At 42.4% G+C, this 23,026-nt stretch overlaps 1 protein-coding gene across 2 annotated transcripts in view; it reads right to left on the bottom strand.

Moving 5' to 3' along the window:
* Positions 1-45: 45 nt before the first annotated feature.
* The window catches only part of LOC137884780 (serine/threonine-protein kinase 32C), a 69,167-nt gene continuing 46,186 nt past the window's right edge, over positions 46-23,026 (bottom strand). Inside the window, exons 4-12 of one of the 2 annotated variants that reach the window (XM_068726794.1) lie at positions 20,012-20,185; positions 14,714-14,751; positions 13,674-13,763; positions 12,958-13,061; positions 12,730-12,846; positions 9,073-9,198; positions 8,647-8,775; positions 5,770-5,837; positions 46-4,242 (exon numbers count right to left, since the gene is read on the bottom strand). In XM_068726794.1, coding sequence (XP_068582895.1) covers positions 4,047-4,242; positions 5,770-5,837; positions 8,647-8,775; positions 9,073-9,198; positions 12,730-12,846; positions 12,958-13,061; positions 13,674-13,763; positions 14,714-14,751; positions 20,012-20,185 — 1,042 coding nt within the window. In that variant the 3' untranslated portion in view covers positions 46-4,046. Of the gene's footprint in view, positions 4,243-5,769; positions 5,838-8,646; positions 8,776-9,072; positions 9,199-12,729; positions 12,847-12,957; positions 13,062-13,208; positions 13,258-13,673; positions 13,764-14,713; positions 14,752-20,011; positions 20,186-23,026 lie in introns of those variants that run through there. The other variant, XR_011104770.1, reaches the window with a different exon arrangement.

The raw sequence follows: 23,026 nt of genomic DNA, 5'->3' as shown, positions 1-23,026 counted from the left end.
ATGCTATATTTGAGTGGGAATGACAAAGACACGGCGACACCAACCTACTGGAAGGAGATTTATTTCTTTATCAAAGCAGTTAAAGCAGCATTTCTTCTTTTTTTTTAAACACACAGAGCAGTTTCAGTTGGTACAGTAACAAGGCTTCTCACTGATTCCCCCTTCAAAATCCTGCAGCACAATAACATTATGCAAAGCGGGACCGAGAGGAGAAAAAGAGTGGCACAAATCACATCTTCTTAATCGATTTGTTTTCTCAACAGGGCACTGAGTTTCAAAGTGTATCCACAAAGTTAAGACATCTACAGTATGGTACAACTCAAGAGCATCCATCGGGACACGGCTGAAAGGAGACATGCTGTTGCTGGTCAAATACTAGCACAAGGCCGAACATTAGAACACATAAAGAAACATGTCGGGAGGGTTTGCAAGCGTGGTCCAACGAGGAAATGATTACCGATACCAAGGAACGAATGTTTAAAAACTGTTGATTAGTATTGGAACTGAGAAAAGCTACGCTTAAAATGAACAAAATCTGTTATTATCCACTTGGAGATGATTAACATATAATTACACATCCACTTCAGGCCTATGTTGACTCTGACGGCGTGTAGATTGGTTTAATGAGTCTTTCAAATGACTGAGCTTTTTTTCTTCCCACGAATGGAGACATTCAGTGTTTTTAATAATGCAGCAAAGTCTGTGTTGGGGTGAAGTGAAAACCTGCCCCAGTTCCAAATCTTCTTCCTTTGCTGCAGTCAGTAACGCAACACTTAACGCACAACGGAGCATCACACACACACACACACACACACACACACACACACACACACACACACACACACACACACACACACACACGAACGCTGACCTCATTCCACTCATCCAGCAAGGGTACGAGCCTGTGTAAGAAGCGTTAAGACAACCTACAGGATGCAAAAAGCTACTGCATATCATCTAAAAAATATCATGCCGTCCATATAACACTGGGATTATACGATTTTGTACAGCTTAAAAGTTCACAAAACTCAATGTCCAGAAACGGTCACGCGGGCCAAGTTATACTCTCATTTGGACTGTGTCTATAATCAGGTGCGCTGTTACCAAAAGCTTGTGCATGCACAAATCAGCCAGTAAGGCTCGAGCTCCAGGCTTTGGCAAAAACAGGCTTATACTGTAAAAGGTACATGCAACAAAAAAAAGAAAAAGCGCAGGGCTCGAGATTATTCAATTCATCATATATTTTGGCGGACTTGGAAGAGGCCACTTTATATCCCTTTAAAGAAGCGTCTTAATCTAATCGTAGTGTATAGTGTTTTTAGAGAAATACCTCAACATTTTGGAAAATACGTTTATTTGTGTTCTTTTTAAAAGAGTGAGAGAAGAAGATGGAGGCCACTCTCCTGTGTGTGTTTTCAGTTCGAAGCTGTGGCTAGGAGGCGACTAGCCTAGCTTAGCAAAAAAATACTGGAAGCAGAGCGACTGCTGCGACCTACAGACGAGGGTCACATGGCTGACGGAAGGAGCCAAGCTAGCACTGATGCTAGCAAGCTAATTTGCTGCTACATAGATGGTAGGAACTATTATTACCAGTGCTGGCTAGGTCACCTGAAATATAATAATTACGTATTGAAAATGTACTTACAACACTTTACTAACTACTAGACAGCATAAGTAATTAGCTACATTACTCGATACTCACTCAGCCGTGGTCCGTTAAAGGTGCCTTCTAACAACTCCATGCGACAGCTTAGTGTTAGCCAGCTAGCTCAATGTTAGCCCCGCTGACTGCCCGCAAGACTGGCTATTCCTGAATGTGGATTTACCAGAAGCTGACATTAGCAAGCCAGCTAAGAACACACATGTAAATAATACAACTTTTCAATTAAAAATGAAAACAATATGCTGTGAAATGATTAATAAAATGGAGTTTGTCGACATCTTAATTAAATAAAATGCATTTGGTTAGTCTTTTACTGGGCACCCCTCATATGTAAGACACTAGAACAGAAATCAGAAAGTAACTTGTAGGCTACTGAAGGCAATCGTAAATGTGGTTTTCCAAACTGTTGAATGTTGTAATCCAACATTACTGTTTATGTATGGACTAAACACAAGAGACAACATGTTAATTCGATCTAGGGAGGTCTAGCTGCTTTCCCCTGTTTCCGGTCTTTGTGTGAAGCTTCGCCAATCACCTCTCTGCTCCAGCTCTTAACACACAGACATGACAGTGGTATCCTCCTCATATCGGTCTTGTAAAAACAACGAATGGATATGCATATTCAGCGTTGCCAGATGGGAAATGTACTTTCATATTTTGCCTGAAAATAAGCTGAGCTAATTGAATAGATGGCTGGAGAGAGGTCACATCAGAAGAGATGCGTAAACATAGACGTAGAATTCATCTGGAAATTAATTGAAATGAGGCAGCACAGACTAAAACAAACTGCTAATAGTAAGCGTCACGATATGGTTAAATTATTGTACATTATAGCACTGTGGGTATTATTATTCGTACATCATACAGTCTGCAAAATGATCGTACAAATGCAATGATTATCGTACATCTGGCAACGCTGGGTGAATTTTCCAAAATGTTTAACTATTATGTTAAGGCCCCCCCCCCCCCACCTTACCTGAAATGGATACTTTATACATAATCACAATATGATTGTATAAATGATAGCATTTTCACTGGCAGAAGGAACATTGACTTTACGTTATACGTGGAAAAAGAGACAGACACTCAAACATTCAAAGTTCCTTAGAAATGGTTATGCAAATGGTAGAAAAGCTTTGGCATATTTTGCCTACAAGTTGTGCCTGCACACTTGGAAAGAAGAGCAGAGCCAAGCAGTGTGAAGCTTCACGCAGCTCTTCCTTTAGTTTGTATGTCGAGTTCGCAGTCCCACATAAAACTGTGGTGAGTTTAAGTTACCTACACTGTATGCTATTTACATGGTTTTCATTGTATTAGGCCTTAGGGTATTAAGGTGAACCTTTGCTACGAGTTCCCAGGCGTTGAGACCGAGATCTAACGGTGCCACCTTAAACGTACCACTATCATTGTGGCAGCAATAGACTAGCTCATCTATACAAATTTTGAAGTACCGACAGGGCACAGCTACAACATTTAAAGTACAGCCCCGGAACAAGCTCGACAGGCAGATGATCATCGCGCTAACCAAAGCACTTAAAGAGATGATGACGTCTAGAGAAGTAAACAGAGCTTTCTAATAGATTCTTAGAAGACGTGACTGTTGGTGATTGGCATTTACAGAATTCCCCCAGAGTTTCTGAAGGCTCTATGAGTCCACACAGAGCACGGGGGCGGGGCTTAAACACTTCATCTTGGTAACCAAATGACAAGCGAAGCCTTTCAATCCGATTGCTGTACTGATTTCCCATAAATGACAGTAGCTTATCATCCTAAAAAAAAAAAAAGTTTGGAAAAAGAATAGTTGTCTAACACTTTAAGTGGAAAACCAAACTAACATTTTGGCTACTATGTGATTAACGAATGCAGTTGGTTGGTTGGAATGGTTGTTGAGTGAACTGAAGACACAGGCGACAACATAAAGTGAGTGCCTGCTGCGTGTGCTGAATAATTCACTCGTCCCTGTCAGATTTTGAATGGGGAGGCCGAGAGGGGAGGCGTCTCCACTAAAACCGCCAACCTCCCTGACCCCTGTTGCTCGGGATGTCATCATGCTTGTGAACGACACCTCCTAGTAAGTAATACCTTATTTGTCATGCTATACCGTAACATTGCATAGAAGTTAGAGCTTACTCTAGGGCGGGGAAATCTCTGTGGAAATCTGCTTTAAGGATGCTACAGGAAAAAGAAAAAAAAGTAAGGAAATGGTGGGAGCCATTTTGGGTCCTGCTGTGCGTCAGGCGCCCCCTTGTGTGCGTTCCCTCGGCGGCTCCCGGCTACGACAGAGGACAGAGGAGAGAGTGCATCTATTGGCGTGGCGCAACAACACTGCAGGCCGGCCAGAGAGACCCGCCGCCGCCATCGTGAGCCGCGAGGTGGTGCGATGCTAGCAGCTGCCAGGGGAGGAGCAGACCGAGCCGCACATGCTCAGTTTGGAAGAGGACTCGGGTTCCGGCTCGGGATCGGGTTCTGGCTCGGGCGCGTCGTCGTCGGTGGCCCTGGCCTCCGCCTCTCCGTCGCCGTCCCCGCTGGCATCATCGCCCCCGGGCTCTGACTGACCCTCCTCCTGACGCCTTTTGAACCTGAGGCAGACGGAGAAACAGACACAGAAACACATGTTTAATAACACAACCTGCATGGATATGGATATGCATACATACGCCATATATACCACTCTTAGACTAATTGTAATCTGGACGGGCAGAAAGAGACAGCGGATTTGAGTCTATTATATAGTACTAATTCCACAAATTATGCCCTCCATTATAAATAGAAGTAGTTTGCCATTAATTAGAGCAAAAGGATATAATAAGACGCTGCAGTGCCAGGACCCGGTGAATAATAAATGAGGCAATCATTTAGAGCAGCACGAGCCAATATTCCTCCCTTTACATTGCAGAGAGGACACATATTCAATGATATATGAGATTATAGGCTGCATTTCTGACGTACTGTATATATTGTCCGATAAAAGATTAGATGCGTGTATTGAGCCACAGCAGGGTGGGCTCTCGAAAGCCTTCTGCCATCTTTGATTTACATATCAAAGTCCTTTCATTGAAGGAGCTCAGCTGTCATACAGGTTTGGAAGAATTATGCAATCCTCTCCTGTAAAAATATACCAGTAACTTTATCTAGACACACTGCATGCTTTATGGTTTTGTTTTTATACCGGACATAATCTATAATTTGCTGTGCCTCTTCACATACTGCAGCTGATACCGATAAGCTCTTAACTCTCCTCATCTCCTGGCGGTGTATTCTGCACAGCACTGATGCCTCAGGGTACGCTCAGCATTCAGCCACGCTTTAGTTGCCAGCTGCGGTTTAAACGCAGGTGGCAGTGAGGTAGATGTTTGCTTCAAACTCTTCAACAACAAAAACATTATTTGTCAACATGCTGAAAAGGAAGTTTTCTTTTCATAAATCTGACCATTATTTCTGGCAGTCATAATAACAAAGTACTTTCAAAAGAAAGCAATGCAAATGGGAAATATTACCTGCTCGACGACGACATCCACTTTCTTACTATGTTTAATCGAGTTTTGAGTTTGTACAGTATTGTGTTAGTTATTTAAAACTAACAATACTGTCGACTCAAATACGTCAGTATACAGAGGTGCATTTGCGCCACCAATTTCAAGCTGCTACTTCAATGTAAAAACATGAATGACCCTCTCTAGAGCCGGTGTTTGGATTGTCCGTTCTAGGCAACCGTAGCAACATGTGATATAAAGGGCTCATTCAAAGATATCGAAACCATTCTTAGTTTTAGGTGACTATACATTAAAACATACTGTACTTAAGGATGTTAAATTCCATTTTTGCCAATAAATTCCCCTAAATCCTATACACTGGCCCTTTAAGAAGAAACAATGTTGCCTTACAATTAAGGAAAAGAGTAGCAAAGAAGAGGATATTCCAATACTACTGGAACAAAAATTAATACTATGATGGCCTTGTTTTATGTTCCCATGCATCCATAAAGACACACAGATTTGTTGGTGTAATGCTCATCATATTTTGAATAAGTTTCCCTCTGTGTTGGTTCATCACTGTGGCTGAACCAACACAGAAAATGTGTGTTTTAGACAATCGGCTGCTCTTACTTCTCCCGGTTGAAGATCATGAACTCTTGCTGCACCACTTCAAGGCACTCCTGTAGGTAGTCATTCTCCTGCAGGCGGTCAACAAAACAAAGCATCATCATCATCTTCCACATCATCATCAACCATGTTATCACTAAGAACCGCAGATGAAACTTCTCATCAACGTGACTCAGTGGACTGCATGACCTCTGAGATGAAAACATCTTTTTTTTCCTCAATTCCTTTTTCATCCTTCGTTGCTCTTTTTTTTCATGAATTGTTTGAGAGCCCTCCTCAAATTGGATGTTTGGCCCGAGACAAAAATAGAAGCTCATATTTCCGAAAGCACTTGAGGCCATGACAACAGCAGTGAAGGTTTCATAATTTAATAATCTTGGTAATAACAGAGTATGGGCACACACAAGCAGGCGCACACACAAACAGCAAGTCTCATAACCCTGCTATTGTTAGAGGTACACACTCCTTGCACACGCTGATAAGCGATAACACGTGGCGCGCACGCACGCACGCACGCACGCGCGCACACACACACACACACACACACACACACACAGGACTGACGTTAATAACACTGATGTCATGATGACTGTCAGATGGGAACGGGCTGCTGCTCATAAATACAGAGAGGATATCTCCTGTCTGTGGTAAATAACGTCTCAACCAACCATAACAAGGCAGAGGAGACAACAAGACTCCGGTGCTGTAAATAATTCAGGTCCCAGTATACACAGGCGGGCCCAGGCTTTATCATTTAATAATTATCATTTGTCATTTTTAATGTAAAGACGTCTTCAATTCTTTTGTTTAGAAACATTTACACTGGGGCACCCTACTGTAAATATATTTTCCCCATTGTTCGGGACGGAACAGAGTAATCACTGTTGGGCCTGAAGCTAACCGTTGTTTTCATCATCGGTTAATCCTTGAGGCTATAAAATGTCAGAAGCTAAAAGCAGTGTATAGTTGCACTTAAAGATATGTCAACATTTTGGAAATGTCCCTTTCTCGCTGCGAGTTAGAGAGAATCAACTCTCACGTCTTTACGGTAAATATTTAGTTGGAACCAGTAGCCGGCTGGCTACGACTAACTAGCTTAGCTTAGCATGAAGAATGAAAACTGTGGGAAACAACTAGCCTGGCTCCATCCAAATGTAACAACAATCCACCTATCTGCAGCTCTAAAGCTCACCAATCCCTACTGGGTATCTTGCTATCTTTTTACCTGAAGTGTAAAAATGACAATGTACCATTTATTCAGTTCACTGAGCCGTTGCCAGGCAACCAGCCTGAAACTTGCTGCTCCCAGCCGAGAAATAGTCTGGCACATAACCCCGTGTACAAGAGTGAGTGTCGATTTCTAAATGTCTTTAAAAAAAAAAAGTCTTAAAAAGACAGACATGAGAGTGGTATCGAACTTTTCATCCAGCTCTTGCAGATAAGCCCATCTCTCAAAATGTCTAACTATTTATTAAAGGTGCTTAATCCAAAATTCAGCGCATTAATATAAATATGACTAATGCCAATATGATGGCCCAAACAGGTGAGAATCAGATTAAAGTAAAACAGTCAGATAACAGTCAGAACTGATTTTTAACTCTCATCTTAATTGCAGCCTTTAAAAGATGCCACATTCAAAATGAGCACATTAATATAGCGGTAAACTAATATTAGCTATGTAAAGATATAGTGGTGGTGTAATGTCATTCTGAGCAGAGCGTGGCGCCCGTCCTCTGGTTCCCCCTCAGGTAAACTCTGCTAGCACTGTTAGCTCTGTTGCTGTTGATTGCACTGTTTGTGCTGCCGGCTCAGCCCCCGCCATGTTGAGAGCCGTGTGGAGGCAGTCCCTCAATCATAGATGTGCTCTGAATTTTGAACATAGCAGCTTTAAATTTCAAAATCGTTTTGATTTGGTAAAATAATTTTGATTTGTAAAATTACCTACTGTAATAATCTTATTTGCCCCAAAATGGGAGCAAAATACACCATATGACAGTGAAGGAGACAATACTTGCCTGTTTTGGAATACATATGATCTGAAAAGATCCAACTAATCAGCGTACTTACAGGACGCCTGCAGCTAGCATGCTTGTACATTAAGTCTCTCTTTATATTCAGTCGCACAATTAGCAATTGATTTTGTCTGCTGAGCTGAGAGAGCTCACAGCAGCCTAAGGAAAGAAAAGATGCTGTGCTTTGGCTCACTTCCAATCTAAAAATATGCCGTTTTGACAGGAACTGACAGACCGTAGACCAAGGTAAACCTGAGCTGCATTGTTATCTGTAAGACTGGTCCTGCCTCTACTGTATCTATGAGTATCCCTCCTATGCGGCAGGTTATAATTTACTCAGACACGGCGCGTGTGCTGGTGTCCTCTCCATATAATAATTTGCTTTTAGCACTCGCGCACTGAAAATCACACTTACCTGATCTGCACAAGCCTACAAAAATCAAATGAACAGTGAAACAGCAAATCATAGCAGTGTATAATGGGAAATAACCATTTTAGAATGTGACCAAAGCTATAAATAGCACGTTATGTCGTCAGAGCGAATAAAGGCATTTTAACAGATGCAGTGACATCTTGCATCCCACCTTCATCCTCACAGCTCATACATGAATAAAATGCTGTTAATGCTGCAGCATTTCACCCTTTTATTGCCAGTATCTAAAGTCAAAATATGAAGATGGTACAGATTAATCTAATCGGACAAATGTGACCTTTCATTCTAAATATTATTTTTAGAGACACACGTGCATGTGCACACAGAATGCGCCTGTAGTCCAGGACCCATGATGGATAGACATTTGTCTTTCTATTCCAAACCATGATGTATTTGGGATTCATAAATCTCTGCGCAGAGGACGACGTCACTCACAGACTGAGAATCCTTGCTGTTGTCACGAGACCGGTTCTTGGCCAGCCGCTTCTTCTTCTTGTGCAGGGGACGCGACTCCAGGATCATCTCTTCCAACTCAAAGGTGGGGTCGCAGTGGAGGCGGCCTTTCTGCAGGGAGGGAGGTGCGCAGGAGATAATTAGAAAATGCAAACACTCACATAAATCAGCCGAGTGCGCAAATGCATATGTGCACACTGAGCTGAATAGCACACATGAATGCACTCCCATGCGGACAGAAATATACTGTTCACACACTATAGTGGAATACAACAAAGCGTCAGTTTCCTTTGCATTATTCAGTTGCTACGCACGCTCATTACAATCAGCAAACGTTGAAGGAGCAGTGTGTGCTTTTAAGTGTTGTATGTACGTATGTGAGTGTGTATTCATATCTGATCGCCTCACATTAGGAACAAATCCGGCCTCCAACTTCTTCTCGTACACGGCATCCCAGTTGATGTCAGCGAGGTAGGGAGATGTCTGCATGTCCGACAGGCTGGAGAAACGATGCTCTGGGTTCACCGTCAGTAGCTGGAAGGTAGGGACACACACACACACACACACACACACACACACACACACACACACACACACACACACACACACCAATGTCACCTACATCATGTCACCTTCCGAGTAGCAACATCACCTTCACAACTTCTCTCCTCGCACACAGCCAGACTCTTCTCCCTGGGAGGTGAAATAAACTTGACAAATTGCAGGCGAAAATTCTTTCCCTTTTCATTGTGCAGTTCACTAAAAAGATGTGCCACAGTGCGTGTCTGGGCTAGGTGAAGTGAACATAACAAGGAGCCAAAAACATTCCTTTAAAATTGTAATCCTTCCTGGCCTCCCTGCCACAAAAACGTCCATGTTTGATATATTAGATGTTCAACTATAAACACTGCATGAATTCAGACTGGAAATATTTTTATAGGGAATTCTAATTATTCTCTTTTCCCTGTTTATAAGCAGACACAAGAATATGGAGGACAAAGTGTTCAATATTAAATCAATTTAAAAAAGACATAATGGATGCTGTTCTAATTCAACACAGTAGTACACACCTTAAGTAACCCATCCTAGCTTAACTATGAATGCCAATTACCTGGCCAGCTAACTAGCTAGGCACAGTTTGCAGGCTTGAATTAGAATCAGCATCAAAGCGAAGCGCCAGTGTTAGCCGTGTTAGCCAGCTCCTGTTGGCTAGCGTCACCACAGACACTTCCCAAAGTTTTGAAAAAATTCTGCAAAGATAACCAGTTAGCGGCTGCTGCTAACACTGGCTCTTCTCTTTGATGCTGAGACATAAAACAAACTAGCTAGTTAGCTTGCTAGTTAGCCAGCTAGGTAGTGCCGCTTTGTTAAGCCTTACAATGTTTATTTATTGTGTCTGTGTACTGTGTTTATTTACTGCAGCAGCAAGTTGGTAAATTCATAACTACTTTGTTTTTGTTGTTGCTCTAGCTAACACAGGCTAACTCGCTAAATTTCACAGCAGTTTTTGACCTTGCTGGTCATGAAAAGGGACATTTTTAAATAAAAGGTGACATGAAATAATTCGAATTAAATTCTATTATGCAATAAAAACAGATTCTTGAAAAAGCAAATTGAAATAAAATGTGTGAAATGAAATAACGAAGTCTAGAAATCAGAATGATGAAAAGCACTTCACAATAATTTACAGGATTTGTTAATTTATTTAGCTTCTACAATTTATTCAAGTGATTATTTATTCTACAATTACTTATTTTTAAAATATCTGTATTATAATGCTTCCACAAAACTCCAAGACGAATACTGTATCAATTAAAACCCTTACTGATGAAGTGACCAACAGGGGGCACCATTAATCAAATCAGCCACTCATCAGGTTTCAATCAAAATCGCGATCAAGACAGATGAACGCCACACATGAGTGGAGTTACTTAGTCCAGAGAGGAAACAAAAACTGGTTGTGTTTTTAATGGAATAGTACCATCTGTTTCATCTTCTTCCTCAGGGCAAACACTGGAAACAATAATGGGTTGTGGCTGCTGTTGTCATGTTAACTCTCATCCTGTGCTTTATTCTCTTCCTTTGATCACAGGTTGATTCGGTTTCCTCCTGCGGGGCTAGTTACGTCTGTCTCGGCGGAGTCCAGACACGGTAATCGATCAGCAGTAGAGCGGAAGAGACCAACGCTCCGTCCAGCACACTCAGTCACTCGGACACAGAGTACGCATGCTCACGCCAACAAAACAAAGAAAAGCCCTTTTAACGAGCAACGTTCTTTCATACTAACTCATAACATAACTAAAATTGTGTCTTCAAATGACTTCAGAAAATACTGTCTGAGGGGAGGAGATGATTTGTTTCCAGCATCGTTCCACTTGTTCGAATGAGTAAGGTAGATTATTATTTCAGAGAAAATTAGGCCGATTGAGTCAAGAACCTCGCTGAGCAGATTTATTTCCATTTGACACAAAAGGGAATCATCTCATCCAACTGCCAGATTTTCACTTTTAAAACAAGAACAGTTTGAGTGTCAATATGAGGTTAAATTACTTGTTAAGATGCACATTATCAGCAGCAATACACTGGTTGACACACACACACACACACACACACACACACACACACACACACACACACACACACACACACACACACTCTCTTCTGTCAGCCACTTGCTCCGTTTCTGTGCTTCCATCCTTCAGATTCCCATATGTCGTTTTTCTCATCCTTTGCCCCGAGGGTCTCGACTCATCCTCCCTCCCTCCAGCACCGGTCCCCCTACAGTACCTGCATCCTCTGTTCCTGTGGCTTCAGTGCTTTTTACCTCAACATGTATCCTAAAACCACCTCTATATTCCCCTGCTCTCCCTCCCTCCTCTTTCCAGGGAAGACCATCTGTGTCCAGGCAGAGGGGTCAGGGTTCAATTTACTTAAACAAAAATGTAACCTGAATTTCATTAAATTAGGATAGATTATATATATATATATATATATATATATATATATATATATATATATATATATATATATATATATATATATATATATATATATATATATATATATATATATATATATACACACACACACACATACTGCAATTTGCATTCCACATCCCTTCATGAATGTATTTTTCCTATGTATTCAGGTTCCGGTTCCACCCAGCCACATATATGACTGGCGACCGTGACTAAGTGGAGAGCAGGGCCGCCTTTCAATCTGAGGGACGGCGGTTCGATCCCCAGCTCCTGCTCTGCTAGCCTCATGTCAATGTGTCCTTGAGCAAGACTCTTAACCCCAAAATTGCTCCCGTAGCTGTGCCTACAGTGTATAGATAGATACTGAATTGTAAGTCGCTTTGGATAAAAGCGTCTGCTAAATGACTGTAATGTAATGACTCATTGACATGATTGTTGTCATCATCGATTGATCTGAAAATTACTTTCTTAATGAATTGAATATTAATGACTTCAAATTGCTTGTTGTGTCAAACGAACAGATTAAAATTCAAAGACATACAATTTACAGAAGACTAAGCGAAGTAACACATGCTCCCAAACGACAAGTTGAAGGTAGGGAAATTTTGGGATTTTTGCTTGAATGTTGTTGTTTTTTTCTGTCAATTGACTGATCGTTTTAGCTCTAAGATATTTTATGATATTTGGAGTAAAATAAGTCCGCTTTAGCCGCCTAACAACAGGCACATTTGTTAAATGAAAAAGATATCTTCCACAAATCAAGAAGGTGCTGGGAGCAAAAAAGTAACTGGAAAAAAGTAAAATCCTAAAACCAGATTATATCACGAGTGAGAAAAAAAAGAGACTGACATGTTATATGTTTGGGGCATCGCTGGTTGTGTTCAATCAATCTAAGAAGTTCTCCTTAATCTAAGAAGACATTCACCACTTGTATTGGCGACGTAAAATCAACATCTTAATCAAGCCCCTATTTCATGATACTTATCTCTCAGTGGGAAGACATTTCCAGGTTTTAAAATGATGACGTGATACAACTATCTCAATGACAGAGCTGAACGTGAATGGTACACTGCTGTGTCTGGCTTACCTTCCTCAAGAGGGAAACCAGGTCCTTGGGCCAGGCCGGGCTGTACTGGACACTGACTGTACTAAAGAGCTGAATCAGGGACTCCACAGAGTTACTGGCGTGGATGTCATAGGGCCTCTGGTGTGGAAACAGGATGACACAAAGAGGAGAAATACACAGGTGAGGACGAGAAAGGGGACGGCATGAATGTGCAACCCCACAAGATGAAAACTTCCCATGATGCCTCACCCATCCACGCAGCACTTCGAAGATCGTCACTCCTAGTGACCACCAGTCAACATCAATGGCGTAGCCTGTCCCCCCGCTTACGAAAGACTGGAAGATCTCTGGGGCTGAAAGCACAAACGGAGAACCACTTCTGGATCAGTAAAAAGGTTTTCAAACCGCTGTCTGTACATGTGGTAAAAAAAAGAAAAAAAAAAAAAGAAAGAAAGTGTTCCTTTGCAAAATGTCAACAGAAATTGTTCATTTTCCCTCACCTGTGCAGTGTAATCACAAGACAAGACGGGACATTTTTTGCCTCAGCTTCTACACAAATAGACACGAAGTCTGTCATTTTTTTTTTCATTCAATTTACATGAGTGCCTCTTTGGTGATGATGAGTGAGCAGAAATATGTTTAGAAAATCAGCAGAGTCTGGCACCTCCTCACAGCAGTATCTTATTTGAACACAGTGCATCTACCATAAGCTTGCCGCATGCTCACAGTTAACTATTTGCATTTTACCGAGGTTGTTTTCTACCCAACAATGTCAGAAACAGTGTGTGTCTAAACTAAACTGTCTGTTGTAAAAGGTACATCAATTCTCCTATGCTAAGAATACACAGCAGCCTTATTCTTTTAACCTTCCTTTTGTCCAAGAGGGACATTCATTTGCAAAAAGCATTCCGACATGATGACATGGTTGACACGGTGGTTGTGATGCAGCTGCAAAGTGAAGTTACCCATGTAGGGCTTGGTTCCAGCTAAGGCTGTGGCTCTCTCTCCATCCTTTATTATTGTTGCTATGTTGAAATCCGTCAGGTGAGCGTGACCTGAGAAGAAGCAACCACAAAATTCATCAGGACTAAATGTATTAGAACAACATCTGACTTTCAGTGGTTTTGTGTTGGTCAGACACACATCCCTGACTCCTCTCACCGTGTTATCGTTGTGCCTCATTAGTAGCATCCAGTGTCTCATTCCTGTCTGTATACTTTGCACTTAAAAGGTTTTGGCTATCCACTTTTCCCTGATCACAAAGACACTTAGAAACAGGACTAAACACTTAGAGGTAGATATCAGAACTTCAACTGAATGGATGTTTTAGACAAACGCATTACGGACATATTTATATATCTAACCTTTATCTAAGATAATTTAGATCAAGATCTCTTTTGCAAGAAAACCTGATTACAGCATAAGAAATAATAATGTCGATAAGACACACAGCCAGTCACACGCAAGCACATTCAAACAGCATCATGAACAAAAACATTCCTAAAGAGTTTCAAAATGACAAGTTCAAATCCATCCAATGGGATGAAATGTTGAAGTTTAGAAGTCCTTTGTAATTTATTCCCATTCATATGGTTCAAAAAGGTCTTTTTATTTGCTTGGTATTTACTGGTGGGGTATCAAGAGTTCTTGGATCTGCTCTGATGTACAGTAGTTTTTAATTGCAGAAGAGATGTAATATAGTGAGTGACTTTAGTAGGGTACATTGATAAACTAAAATAATATAGTGATAGTTGTATCATCTGCATAGAAACGGATATCATAAGTCTGTGTTTGAGTCATAGTGTTCATATAGATTGCAAATAATAATTGCCCGAGCACAAAACCTCTTAGTTCCTCGTTTCCTCCTTTCTCGAAAGATATTTGAACGTTTATTTTCCCTTCCTATCCAGGTAGGCTAAAAATAAATGTGGAGAATTATTTAACCCATGTTTGCTGCACACACACAGTCACACAAACACACAAAGCAAACAGTTGACATCCTTACCTTGCTCATCCAACAGGATATTGTCTGGCTTCACATCTCTAAAGGAGAAATGACAGACACACATATCAAAGAAGATTTACCACATAAAACATGGTAATACAGAAAAACAACCCAATGGTGTGTCATAAACGAGCAAACAGGTCAGGTTTTCATCCAATGGTGGCTCAATTTTTAACAGAATTCATGTGCATTTTCCTTCACTACTGTAATGAGAACATTACTAGTCGGCTGCATTAAGATACAGCTAGTGGCGCTAATTCCCCGGTCAGGTGCCATTAAACTATTGTAGATACAAGACAGCGCAACGAGATGGCGTCATTGAAACGGCGCCAGTCAAACCTCAAGCAGTGAAAACAATAGGTATGTTCGAAATCACATAGTAACATACTATTCATACCAAGTATAACGTAAAGTATGTAGCACGTTCCGACTTTATAGTATGTGGTGACGCGACAAATAGGTACTGTATTTCACGTATATGTAGAACCTATTTAATGTTGCTGATCTGACAGAAACCGCAGTGAGAAAGCACACGGGAGGAAAACAGTACCTCTGCCTCAAAGAAGAGGGCGTGCGAGACCCCAACGGGTCGGGTTTATGCTTGTTCTGTCGTTGCTCTTCTTCTACACTTCTCTTCTTCTTATATTTTGCTTTGACCAAAAAAATGTAAGATTCTATATCCAAGCTTAAAAATGTCTCAAAAAACAAGAAAATATGACAAAATCAACAGCAATTCAACGTCGGACAGGTAAAGTAACATTTTATGTGTTTGTTGTTCTCTTTATACATCCGTGGTTGTTACACAGACTACCGCGGAATCTCACGATTTTCGCGGGTGGCGCCCGCGAGCGCTCCGCTTCTGAAACGCTCCCGGTGAAGCAGGTCGGTGGGGCAGATCGCGGTGCACACGCTCCCGGTGGAATCAAATATGTACCTTACCTATGTGTGTGTAAAGAATGCTGATATGAAATATGAAAAACAACCAGTAGTCAATGTGCAAGCTGCCAATTGAATGGTGATTTAAGCTACTCTATTGGGTTCATATATTTGTAAATCTGATTTATGTAGTGTCAGTGCCTCACCAGCCACGAACCTCACCGCACGTCACTGCAGTATGTGTGGACCTGATAGCCTGCAGGAAATGTTTGTAGGCTCGTGCGAATTACCTTACATGTTGGTGCAACAGGGGGAAGAACACTTTAATTTCCTGCGGTTCAAACACAGACCATCACCAACCCCCTGGAGGCTCTCGCAGGTTTGTCTGCACATGCTTATTACACCAGGCAACCCATGCAACGGAAGGACACATCCGGGCGCGCAGCGCGCGCGCGCGCGCACACACACACACACACACACACACACACACACACACACACACACACACACATCTGGACATTTCCCAGTCCCTCCAAGCCCTCAACAGGCAATTAACAGAGCGCACACAGCTTATTTAATTATGCCAACGCGTCACGCTGGTGTGGAGAATACACACACACAGTCCGCAGAGAGCGTCTACACTTCCCGTAGGACGCATTTGCTCGCAGTGGCTGGCTATGCAACGCTAAACTGATGCTAATATCATCTGCCAGAATTCTTGGAGGGGAGTGGTGGTGGTTGTGGTTGTGAGGGGGGTCTGATCCAGCACTACAAGGCTGGAGGGAAATGCTTACATGTTCACAGGAGGAAGCCCGATTCGAGTGCCAGCCACAGCACCGTGCCATTTTGTTTGATCTACAAAAAAAATCACTTAACGTTTCACTCACTTCGCAGCGAGTACGGAAACACCGATCCAACATGAAACGGCATGAAAGTGAATTCTCATTTTGTACAGGAACAAATCCCCCCCCCACCCCGCCATGTGTGAGCAGCTTAAATATGTTGAGTGCACGATGAAGACACGCGAAGCAGCTCGGTGGTCTGCGCAGAGAGGAGAGGGACTCTCCCCACTTTTACTTCCCTTCTTCTCATCGGACCAGTTTTACCTCCTTGGGCACGGTGGCAGCTGACTGTTGCTAGGAGACCGGAGACCCTCTCTTCCTTCAGTTGGTGCAACTAAATAATTGTATAGTATTCTCCTGTCAAAAACTTACAGGGTGGAACAAAATTGTAGAGCTGGGGACGGCCACGGATACCCAGGGATTGGATTACGGCTCTGGAAGCAGACGCAATTGTGTCAAAGGCAGAACAGTCGATGTCAAGGAGAGAGTGGAAAAACATTGGGGTAAAAAAAATAATATAAGCAGAACCTGTTACCTAATACTAAGAGCAGTTCTGAAGTCCGACGTCTTTTCCAACTAGACTAGGAAAAAGAAAGGGACACCTGTCGTGTCGTGAAACGTGGGAGAGTGACGGACCCTTTAAAATTAGCATCACACGCGCTTGTGATGTTACATCATGCATATGGAACACAGGAGAGTTATGAGATGATAGGTGACTCACATGCAGGTGCACACAAACAAACAGCTTCCTGCCAATACACCTAGTAGGGAATATGTAGGACGAAGTGCCAATGTAAAAATGTATTTTTGTGATTATTATGATGCTTGATGTGTATTACTTTGCTTTTAATTAGAGGAATCCTTTTGGAACGTACACTTATTGGCTTAAAAACATTCATACCACGAACTATCAATGAGTCTTGATGGAGTCTTGTCGTCAAACATAGCCGAGAAATAGTTCAGCAAGAAGTTCAAATTTTTTGTTTCTACACTTTTGTCCCTGATTTAGGACAGATTAGACAAAGAAGAGATAACATACTAATTAATGAGTGCTAGAGGTGCTGGTGGGTGTATTTTTTAGCTTTGAGGAAAAGACAGCCGGTCTAGCCGTCCCCCCCCCCCCCCCCCCCCCCCCCGGTTCCTGACATTATGCTAAGCTAAGCTAATTGCCTACTGGCTCCAGCTTTATAGGTAATCCATAGACATATTGCCCCCCCCCCCCCCCCCCCTTTTTTTTTTTTAAACCCTAAGCCAAAAAGTGAAAATATCCTCAAGTATTCCTTTTAACAATTATGCTTTGCTTCTTTTTGTAATTTTCAATTTCTTTTTTTTTACCATTTGTCTTTATTCTGTGAAACACTTTGCTAAACACATTTGCAGGCATAGTGCATCATAAATTATGTTTTTATTGTTACTAAGCTAAAGGTGTAAGTACATCAGATAACAGGTATGCTTCACTGTCACACAGACAGACAGACAGACAGACAGACACACACACACATTCGTGTTTTAATGCCTTTTGGGGACATTACATTGACTTCCATTCATTTCCTGGAGACTTACACTAACCCTAACCATAAATGCTACCAGCCTCATCCTAACCCTAACCTTAACCTAAGTTTAACATAACCCGAACCTTAACATTAACCATAACTTAATCCTGACCTTACCCTAATCTTAAACCAAGTCTCCACCCATAAAATTATGGGGACGTGGATTTTGTTCTCCATTTTGTCTTCAAAAGGAAGGCGAGTCCTCACAATGTGACTGTGTCATAGGATTTATGTCCCCACAAGTCGGGTAAAACCCACACACACACACACACACACACACACACACACACACACACACACACACACACACACACACACACACACACACATGGCAACAGCACACAGTTGTTTGAAGGAAGAAGTGCAGTCCAAATGAGGTTTTGAACAAGGTTCAAACCGTTCTTCAGCCATCTGTGGCTCTAAATCTGCAGTCCACAGGGATCCGGCTCTTTCACTTACTGGACTGCACAGACACATACTGCTGCGCTCAGCATATTTGGACAAAGAGCTGCGGACAGCTCGTCCCACCCTGGTTGAAGATGATGGATGGTAACAATTACGGGAACAAACATTAGGGCTATCTTTATACATAGAAAGTAACGGAAATAAAAACAGGGATGCCCAAGTGCCAAGATAAGGTAATACCTGCAGCCCACACTGGGACTCAATGAAAAAGCCTTCAGACAGAGGGCTTGCATTGGGTCCTTTTGCCTGTTTGTTATATTTTTCAGTCTCATTTTTAACCTCTAGATAGAAGATAACAAACACAGTCATCCGTACACTGTAAATCGTGGCGAGTAGGTTAAAATGGTGCTAAATAAACTATATAAAATATAGAGGGCACCTGGTCCAAAAATAAAAGTATGACTAACCCTTTCTACTACCCTTTCTGAAGCTGTAGGGCACCGTGCACTTCTCTGGAAGAATAATGGAGTGTCATCTGAGCGCACGTGGTCCTAACCGGTGAGGTCGAAGCAGGCGAGATTGGTCAAGAGGACATAATGAAGGTGGGTATAAATATATACTGTATATATACTTGAGTCATGTTTACAACCTGAAGAACTGCACATACAGCTAGTTAGAAAGGCACTGTGACCTTGTGGTTCTGAATGCTTACACAAAGGAAAAAGCTTAGAGCCGTGTTCTCTGGAAGAGAGGAGATAACGCACTTGTGCGAGTTACGATGTAAAGAAAAGACCCTTGACGTTTCCCTTGAATTCATTTTGGAGTTCCAGCCCCGAAGAGCAAACCATTACATTCATAAATCACCAATAATAATGCTGCGAGCTGGAGAAGCAGAACACAATGGAGGAAACCTCTTGAATACTAAAAGTTAGGGACAAGACCTTGAGTTGATATTCAGAGTTCTTTCAAAGAAGTCCATGCTTTGAACTGAAACTGAGGTTTAGTACATTTGATGAAACAAAGCATAATGATGTAATGGCCTGACACTGGTGCGTTGGGTGTATATCTGGAAAGTGCTGCGAGTGGTACTTTAATTAGGTTATTTGAGTTGAATGTGTCCGTCTCTCTCTGATCTACTGTTTTGAAGATTTAACCAAAACCCAGAAAACAAGACGTCTGGTCCCACATTGGGTGTTTCATTGTATTCGATGTGTGAGTCATTCTATTCAAAGTGAAACACCAGGTACCTAAAAGAGGCCATGCTACTAGGGCTGTCGTGATGTCAGATTTTCACTGCACGATTACAGTGAGCAAAAGAATATTATCGAGATATCTAAAGACAATTTGAAAACACAAGAATAATGCTCAGTTTAATTGATCTTTAACTTTGTTTATTGTTCATTTTGTCTCTTTTTTGGCTAATGAATTACACTCAAAATATGAGTGTAGGGAGGTGGAGAGAGTCGGTAACCATAACTGTACAAAAGTGTGGTTATTATTCACGATATCCTCATATGTGATATCAATAATATTATAATTATTATATTATTATCATTATTATATTATCAGCAAAAAGGCATGGAAGCTGTGGGAGACAAAATCAAAAAAAGATGAACGTGTACCTATGGATGATGTGCTGGTTCTGCAGGTAGTCGAGCGCCAGTGTCATCTCACAGAGGTAGAGTTTGACAGCGTCCTCGCTGAACTGGACGCTCTGCTGCAGGTGGTAGCGCAGATCTCCTCCCAGCAGGAGGTCCACCACCATGAACATGTCCTCCTCGTCCTGGAAGGAGTACCTGGGACCGGGGGGGGGGAGACGACGACACACAGCGCTCACTCACTGTCCAGTGTGGAAAGAAAACACGTGGCAAGGCGAAGACTGAGCACACAAACACAGACTGTATAGGGGCTTGTGTGCTCTAGCAAGCAGTACACAAAGTACGTTACGTGTGCAAAGGTTATGCGTTAAAACATCTGCAGACACACATGCATGTTTGTAGAAACGATGACAAAAGCCATGCCTACGAGCAACCGCAGTAAAACACGACATATTCATGCATCCGTCTGTATCTGTACCTAAATACCTTCGTATCGGCAACCTTTCTGCATAATGCATAGTTATATATGTCAATGTATGCTTGACATGGTTTCTGCATGGGCGTGCACTTCCTCTGAACATGCACGGGTTAGACGGATTATTATCCTGAAATGTGAAACCGGAAGAAAGCGGTTGTCGAGTTAAATCTTGAACAGCCCAACTTTGCATGAAGTGACTTCATTCGAGGCCGCTCGTGGTTCGCTACACATTTTTGCCAATCAGGCTTAGTAATCATGTGCGTCAAATTAAAACACAGCTTCTCAGTGATCTGGGTGAGGATTTGTAACACTCCACTCCACAATTTCTGCCCCCTGAACAAAAACATTAAGCCACACGGGTGAACAAACCGTTTTGTTTTGTAACGGAATCTAATTTCTCATCTAAGAAAAAGGGCAGAATAATATCTTAAGGCCCCCCGTGTCAATTTGCACAGGAGGGAAAACAAACCCAGCCTTATTGGTTTCTTCTATCAAACTCTGTTTTAATGTTGTCGCTGCTGAGCCAATTCTTCATTTTCCCATTAAAGCTCCGATACTGTGCCAATATTACTTTTTTTTTTAATAGCTGCGGGTTCCCTCTGTGTGTCTTCAGGCTTGGCCCCGAACACTCTGGGACATTGTGATTAGACCTATTCAGGTGCCTGCCTCTCTATAAATAAGAAATGGGGCCTGTGTTTGCTGCAGAGAGAAAATCATTTCATCTCTTCCACGGATTGGCGGTTTTGCCACAGAAGAAAGAAAAAAAAAACATTTGCAGAACTGTTGGGTCTTTGTTCTTCTCCTAAAACACTGCATAGATTAACTGATGAAAGGGGCTCCAACTTTCGTGTGATGGGATAGATAATGGCTGGAAAGCACACTCTACCGACTCTGCAAACACAAAGACAACACATCTAGCTTTGTATTACCATCAAAAAGTTTTCTGAATAAGACTCCCACATTTCCTCTTTCTCATTACACACCCTGCCACCACTATGGCAAGCATGCACTCAATAGGAAATGACAGAAGAGCCACCTACATCACGGCACTGTAAACCAACCTGCCCCTTCAAAGATCAGCCTCACTATTAAAACACAGAGCAGCCTCGGCAGATGGCCGGCCCCGGGATGTTGTTGCCGTTGGCAGGGATTCCTCACCGTCACCTTTTTATCACCTCATTGTCACAGTCTGATTCACAGTATCCAGTCGACGGATGAGCTTCCTCTGAGGCGAACCGTCGCTATCTCAGTGTTCCACAAAACGGTCTTCCCAATCCGCTGCCGGAATATATGGGCTCATGAGAGAAAGATGGCGGTGGCTCGGTCTGATCGTCAATTCCTTCCCCACCTTCGCTGAGGTAACAAGGAGATGTCAGATATGGGCCGACAACCGGAGCAAATGAAAGCCACGGCGCCGACAGGCCTTGTCACCTTTTCCAAGGATGGGACAGGGACGGAACAAACTATTTTATTCCCATTTTTTGGGAACACTTCGCTCCAAATAAACACACAATTTAAGTCCACCAGTTTGACAGTCCTAAAACCCAAGTAAAGGACTCTTCTGCTGTCTGGGATTGGAAAGGAATACTGGTTAAACAATTAAAGGAAAGCAAAGTGACAAGTACAGAATCAGTTGAAGTGCACAATAATGACACTCTTCCATCTGTTTTATGGCACTTAGTCATGTCTTGGGGTCAGCGGAAAAGGGTCAGTACACTTCAGACAATTTCTGCAACTTTCCCAAAGCAAAAATCTGACGCCCACTTCACGTAACGTTTCTCTCAAGCGCCCTTTTTTACTGCTTCAAGAGACTACTTCAATCACTTTTCATGCGTACAATCAAGTGCTACACCATGGATAACTTTGAGGGGATAACGTGTGGAAGGTCAGGCGACACGTTATATGAACTAGTCAGTTTCTAGCATCCTCCAGCCTTACGCAAAGTAGTCCAGGTTACTTGCTCCCTTTCCACTTACTCCAGCATGTTCCAGGGGGATCCAGTGGTTTTTCTAGGACAGATAAGATATACAATGTGTCCAGCGTAACACAGGGTCTACTATTGAGTCTACTCCCAGATGGACCTACCCCGGAATACCTTTTCAAGGACGTGGAGGTGTCCAAGAGGCAGAGGCCTGAACCACCTCTCAAGGCGATGAGCAAAGGCTCTCTTCCCAGCTCCCTCCAGATGTCTGAACTCCTCGTCCTGTTTCTAATGCTGGGCCAAGCCACCCTACAAGGGAAGCTAATTTCCGATGCTTGTATCTGCAGTCTTATTCTTTTGGTCACTACCCAAAGCTCATGACCACAGGTGAGGGTCATAACGTAGATGAACTGGTAAATCGAGAGCTTTACCTTCTGACTCAGCTCCCTCTTCATCACAACAGTCCAGCACTGAACCGCCTGTCCATCTCACGCTCCATTTTAACCTCACTCGTGAACAAGACCCAGTGATACTTGACCTTCTTCGCTTGGGGCATTGATTCACTCCCAACCCATAGGGCACAATCCACCGTTTTCTGACATAACCATGGCCTCAGACCTGGAGTCACTGACCCCCTCCA

The sequence above is a fragment of the Cebidichthys violaceus genome, unplaced genomic scaffold (genome assembly GCF_023349555.1).
Source record: "Cebidichthys violaceus isolate CVI_PGR_0920_01 unplaced genomic scaffold, fCebVio1.0.p SCAF_10, whole genome shotgun sequence".
NCBI lineage: Eukaryota > Metazoa > Chordata > Actinopteri > Perciformes > Stichaeidae > Cebidichthys > Cebidichthys violaceus.
The sequence above is the reverse complement of the archived record's forward strand: the minus strand, read 5'-3'. Positions and strand labels throughout refer to the sequence as shown.